The sequence below is a fragment of the Parus major genome, chromosome 23 (assembly GCF_001522545.3).
Source record: "Parus major isolate Abel chromosome 23, Parus_major1.1, whole genome shotgun sequence".
NCBI classification, from domain to species: domain Eukaryota; kingdom Metazoa; phylum Chordata; class Aves; order Passeriformes; family Paridae; genus Parus; species Parus major.
Window position 1 is genome coordinate 6,592,627 of NC_031791.1, and position 6,404 is coordinate 6,599,030.

The 6,404-nt window shown below is 51.5% G+C and overlaps 1 protein-coding gene across 2 annotated transcripts; it reads right to left on the reverse strand.

Moving 5' to 3' along the window:
- Positions 1-594: 594 nt before the first annotated feature.
- TAF12 (TATA-box binding protein associated factor 12) lies at positions 595-6,394 on the reverse strand. 2 transcript variants are annotated; one of them, XM_015649334.3, is made up of 6 exons: positions 6,292-6,394; positions 4,119-4,370; positions 2,839-2,916; positions 1,980-2,094; positions 1,705-1,793; positions 595-1,047 (listed from the first exon to the last, which is right to left on the reverse strand). In XM_015649334.3, exons 2-6 carry the CDS (start codon positions 4,284-4,286, stop codon positions 1,012-1,014), a joined length of 486 nt encoding a protein of 161 aa, XP_015504820.1. In that variant the 5' UTR covers positions 4,287-4,370; positions 6,292-6,394; the 3' UTR covers positions 595-1,011. The 2 variants fall into 2 exon arrangements, with proteins under 2 accessions (XP_015504820.1, XP_033375435.1); XM_033519544.1 differs by lacking the exon at positions 6,292-6,394 and adding an exon at positions 6,100-6,251.
- Between the last annotated feature and the right edge of the window lie 10 nt (positions 6,395-6,404).

Sequence of the window (6,404 nt, forward strand, 5' to 3'; positions counted from 1 at the left end):
CCCAACAATTGGGAAGGGACTCACTCTGAGCTGGAGGTCAGGAGGGAAGTGACCTGGCCATCCTTGAGTGGCCAGTGAGGGACTGGCCAAATCCTTGTGATCTAGAAGGGTCTGGAGGGGAAACCTCTGGAAGAGCAGCTGTAGGCACTTGGTTTGCTCACCCTGGAGGAAACAGGAGACTCACCAGTGTCTGCAGCTCCTCCCAAGGGACACCTCCGATATCTGCTTCCAGTGACCAGGGACAGGACCCAGGAAACAGCTGAAGCTGTGTAATTTGATAATTGCACTTGCAATTGAAATAATTGCTTATTAGGAAACAGTTCTTACCCCAGAGGGTGCTTGGCAATGCACGCCTGCCACAGCTCCAGAGAGCACTGGACAACGCTCTGAGGCATAGGGTGGGATTGGTGAGGCGTCCTGGGCAGGCCAGGAGCTGGACTCAATAATCCTTGGGGAATCTTTTCCAGCTCAGAATATTCCATAATTCTGCACTCAGATCTCTCACAGAACAGCACCACACACGGAGCTGGGGTGACAGGGCCCCTGCCATCCCTGTGCAATGCTGCCTAAAGAGCACAAGCCTATGCCAGCAGCTTAGAATAATTTCTTTATTCATGAAAAACAAACGCAAGTATTTATATAAACACTGACATTACAAAGTACTGGACCAGATACGGGCAGGAAGGAGGAAACAAAAACCTCTACAGATGCTTCTAATACTGTCCCACACACGATCAAATGCTCTGTCCCTTGGATAATCACTTGTACGATAAACCACTTTCAAGTCACAAATAAAAGTCTCTGTTTGAGATATGTCGCACTCTGAGGAGGATCGAAGAACAGGGCATAGAATGTTTTTGGCAGGTCTCCTCATCAAGTCAAGATATTGCTGCACCATTAATAAAAAATAGATGCTTTTCTGTAAAGCATTAAAAAAGTATCCCACAGGTGACATCATGGAGGCTTCAGTGGAGAGACAGGTGTCCTGGTGTCTCTGGCTCTGCTCAGGAGCTATTTCTTGGTAGTTTTGCGGATCAGTGCCATTCTCTGCAACAACAGAGGGTTTTCCATGAGAAGCAGCTCAGAGCAAGTGACTGCACAACCACCCACAGCAGGAACAAGGCATCCCAGGTGCTCCAGGACGCTGCCTGACTTGTTCCCCACACAGGTCTTTCAGGTCTGTTTGAATCTTAATGGGGTCCCAGGCTGAAGTCAGAGAAGGGAGTGTGTGTGCCGCTCCACTTGGCACCCTGGGGCTGTGGAATCAAAGCCCACCTCAAGGTCCTTCTCTCTGCCCAGTGGGAGCTGCAGCATCACCCATGAACCCACTGCAGGGCACCTCTTTCTAGGCCCTGATGATGGCTTAAAACTGGCCCAATGCAGTTTTAAAGCAAAATTAAGGGTGTTTTCAGTCCCTTTGCACAGAGATGGGGTTGCCAGGGGCAGTTGAGAAGTGCTTGTGTGCAGCTCAGGGTTTTAATCCTCCCAAACACCAAGAGCTGCTGCTTCTCTCTGAGAAAAGGCAACATAGCTGAGGAGACACAGCAACCTCAACCCCCCGCACAAACAGGTCAGGAGACTCTGGAAGTCATTTCCAGTCTGAAACGCTTGGAAGAGGCCACAAATTCACAGTGCCAAGAGGCCATGACCACCATCCCCATATCAGCCTTCCTTGTGATTCCTGGTCTTGTGAGGGCTTCTTACCTGTTTGTGAGCTTCTGTAGTGCAGGCTTTTTTGTAGGGCCTGATTTCTTCAGAACCAAAGCCTGGGATCCACATGTTCCACTGGCGCTCTACAATTCACAGAATGGTTTCAGTTGGAAGAGACATTAAAGCTCATCCAGTTCCAGCCCTTTGCCATGGGCAGGGATGCATTATCTACTCACACGTTTCCACCACAGCACTGCAGCTGTGCCCTGGCTCCAGGAGGAGCTGAGATCTTGGGCCGGAGGGGAAAGAAACTGATAAAAGTCACTCACCGAGGTGCAACTGGACGTCTTTCACTTCCAGGGTGTTGGACTTGCGATGCCGCGCAAGCTGGCAAGCAGCTGTCACCACACTCTCAATGAAGTCATCAGCAATCTGTAGCAGCATCTGTGGTGGAACAAGGGCAACAACCAGTCTGGTCAGCACTGAGCAGTTGAAATTACGTGAGAAGATGAAAACAAGCTCTCAGAAGATGGTGTTTAGAATTACAGAATGTCCTGAATTTGAAGGATCATCCAGACCAACTCCAGGCCCTGCACAGAACACCCCAGCAATCCTCACCCTGTGCCTGAGAGTGTTCTCCAAATGCTCCGCGAGTCTGGATGCCTGGGGAGCTGGCATTGCCTGGGGAGCCTGTTCAGCGCCCAATCACCCTCTGGGAGAAGAACCTTACCCTGATCTCCAGCCATTCCCTGGGTCCTGTCCTTGGTCACAGAGAACAGAGATCGGTGCTACCTCTCAGGAGAAGCTGCAGCCCCCACTGAGCTCTGCCCTCAGTCTACTCTGCTCCAGCTGAACACATGAAGTGCTCTCAGCCACTCCTCTTGCTGTCCCTCCTGATCCTTCCCCACCTTCAGCCTCCTTGGAGTGCCCTGTAATAGTTCTAGATCTTTCTTATATTGTGGTGCCCAAAATTCCACTCAAAGAAGTGGATTTCATAGGTGTTTGCTGCAATTGCTGTTTTAAAAGCCTTTTTGGGACTAGGATGCACAAAAACAGGGATGGCTGAAGGCTGCATGGGAAAACAAGTGTTAAACGAACCAATGCTCTCTCCTTGGACAAAGGGCCACTGATCTGTGACAAATCCCAAATTAACTCTTTCTGCAGTCCCTTCCATGGGTTGGAACCTACCTCCTCCACATCTTCATCCAGCTGCTCGTTCGGATCCACCTCACGCACCAGGTCCTGCAACTTCTTCTTGGTTAAAACCTGAGCATGTGGGAGGAGAGAAGGATTTACTGCCCTGCTCCAGCAAAGAGGCTGCCCATGGAGTGCAGCTACAACCACCTCCTCCCCCCTGCCCCCAGGGCCGAGTCACGCTGTTGACACAGTCTATCAGCTCAGGAGTGGCAGAGATAAGAAATATCAGGTGTTAAGGACTAATTTTCAATCACCAGTGGTTGCTCTGGTCAACAACTGGAGTGCAGCTGCCAGGATAAATGTTTCCAGCACTAAAATACTGTTGGCAAGGAGTGGAAAGGCAAAACTACAACTGTTAAGATGCAGACAGCAAGTGCAATCAGCACTTGATTTGAACAGTGATTGAAGTTGTGCTCAGGGCATGAGGGAAGCATTTCTATGGCTCTAGCACTTATCAGCTTTAGTGCTTCACATGGAAAACAGAGTTATGGGAGTGCTGGGTTATTCCAGGGCAGTCAGACTTGGCAGGAGCAGAAACCACACATCTGTGTCACACATCCTGAAGAACAGGATGCTGAGTCTAAAAAGATATGGATGGAAGTTGTCAGCCTGGTCAGGTCAACCAGACATGGATGGGAAATTCCTGCCCTTCCTCATTCCTTCACTGCTGTGGCTGTTTTGTGCTGGGGTCTAGCACGCTTCCAAAGAGCCTGGGTGCCAGCAAAGCCACTGGGAAGCAATGCCGGGGCATTCCCTGGGCAGCAGTTTGTTTTATGTGCACCAAAGGCCCCATGACAGGTTGAGTTAGAAGGGACCCTAAAGTCTGTGTCATCCCACCCCCTGCCATGGGCAGGGACACCTTCCACTATCTCAGGCTGCTCCAAGCCCCATCCAACCTGGCCTTGGACACTCTCAGGGATGGGGCAGCCACAGCTTCTCTGGGCAACCTGCATCTTCATCACCCATTTCTCCCCATATTTCTCCCATCTAAACCCCATTTAAAAATAACTTCCCCTGTCACACCCCAACATACACTTTCCTAAGACTGGAAAAATCTCTACAGCTCCCGCATCCAAACCCCATCCAGCCAGGAAGCACCTGGGAGAGCAGAACTCTGTGAGGAAGTTTTGCTCACTCAGTAACTGACAACTTAACAAACATTATATTTCTGCTGGTGATATAAAGAAGGCAAATGAAGCCACAGGCAAGTCTGTGATGCTTGTGATGTCTAAGCATCATCTCTGTTGTCCCAAAGTCAGGGATGGAATTACCTGGTTGCTTTCAGGACTGAGCCGCCCTCCTCCACAGGGTGTTCCTGGCATCTTTGCCACAGTGGTGCTGTTGGCCATGGAGCTCTGGGGGGGGGTGCTGGCTGGTTCTGGCTTAATTGAGGAGAAGTTGGAGAGGTTGATCAAGGTAGAAGTGCCAAACTGGTTCATAATCTGTTGGGCTTTAGCTTTTAGATCATAAAGTTTGTCTAGGTCCTGCTTCTTCTTGGGGTTGTGGGGATCCAAAGCAGTCAACTGGAAAGGGAGAGGAAAGCCATGGCTAGCAAATAGAATTCAGCAGGGTGAACCAGTGTTTGTCCAGGGAAAAGTGCAGTGTTCTGACAGCAATTTCTGCTCACAGCATGAGGGGAGAAGTGATGCTTAGTAGCAGAGAAAACCTTCCCTGGTGTACAGAAAATTAAGTTTTCCAGCAGCACTGACCCACCACCCATTCATCCCTTGAGCTGAACACCCCCACATCCACCCCAACACAGTCTTCCTGAACCCATTTCCCACAAAGAACAGACCATTCAAAGCAGATTTAACTGCAGGACATGGCTTGTTCCTCCTGCAGCAGCATGGAATACCCCGTGCCCACAATCCGGAGTCCCAGAGAGAAGGCAGGACCCTGCCTCCCTGGGGTCTCCACGGAGCAGGGGGGGTCTTGCTTTTGGCAGCATCACACTCACAGCCCAGCCTTCAGTGACCCCTCCATGTGGGATTGAGAACGTGATTGGTTCATTTTGGGTTCTGAGAGCACAATCTGGTGCTCAGAGGGGGAGGAACACGTGTGTGCCCACACCTGCCCCTGTTCTTCCCTCACTGGGCAACTGACAGCCACAGGAAATAGAGTGGGATTTATGGAGCTCCCAGTGGTGAACCACAAGCGGATTGCGTGGTTATCCTCCAGGTGCTGAAGTTACTTAGATTGTTGGTCATGAGGTAAACACTGACTGGCACCTCCTCTGTTTCTGCTCACTCTAAGCTCCAGGCTCAATGAAGTTTTGCTCTGTGACAGGAAATTCATCCAAACCCTGCACCTTCCACTGTCACAAGCACAGCAACTGCTGTGAGCCCAGTGAGTGGAGAATCCATAGCCCACACCCCTCCCAGAACATCACCAGTCAGCATTACCTACTCTGACATCCTCCTCTTCCACATAACTCTCATTCCTACAAAAACATTCAATATTTTTTATATCACCCATTCTGTGTAAGATGGTTACAGGAAACACTCTAACAACCTGTCCTCACTACAGTGCCACAGATTTCTTTGTCAAGAAAGATCACACAGTCACTGTTGCAGAGGACAAGCATCCAGCAGGATTCTGAAGAAAAATATGACCAATTTGCCTTTTTCTGCCAGGAAACAGAGCATTCTAGTACCTGCTGATGTGCAGGCAAGCCCAGACCTTCACAGCAGCAGCTCCCTCCAGGGCAGGAGGAGGTTTGGGTGCTGCGATCAGCACAACTTGTTCAGCTGTGCGACAGCACAGCAATAGAGCCATAACTAAATTCCATATTCATGACAAACAGCACATTCCCTGGAGTGCTCAGGGGGATCCCACTTCCATTAACCACAACCAAGTATCTAAATACAATCATAGAAACTCAGTATGGTTTGGGTGGGAAGAAACGTTAAGGTCATCTCATTCCATCCCCTGCCATGGGCAGGAACACTTTGTCCCACTTGGCTACAAGCCCCTCAAACCTGGCCTTGGGCACTTCCAGGAATGAAGGAGCATCATGCCCAGCTTCTCTGGCCAGGGCACCACCAGCCTTACGGGGAAGAACTCCTTCCCAGTATCCCATCCATCCCTGCCCTCTGGCAGTGGGAAGCCATTCCCTGTGTCCTGATCCTCCGTGCCTTGTCCCCAGTCCCTCTCCAGCTCCCCTGGAGGCCCTCTAGGCACTGAAAGGGGCTCTGAGCGCTCCCTGGAGCCTTCTCTGCTCCAGGCTGAATATTCCCAGCTTAAAGGGCTCACCAGCACCACGGAGACCGCCGGGATGGGAACGAATCCCTCTCCCAGTGCAGAACGTCTCCGCTGGGAGTCGTGGGGCAAAGCGAAGGTCACCGACCGCCACCGGGACCAACTCGGCGCCCACTCTAGTGTTCCCTCCCGGATTTGGTATGGAATCCCCAGGTGCTCCGCGCAGCTCCCTCGAGCTCCCCGTACCTCCCCATGACCCGCGGGAACACCGCAGCCCCGCCGCCACTGCCGCGCTCCCTCCGCCGCCCGCCGACACACGGCACCGCTTCCGCTTCCGCCCGCGGCCGCCGCCAATCAGA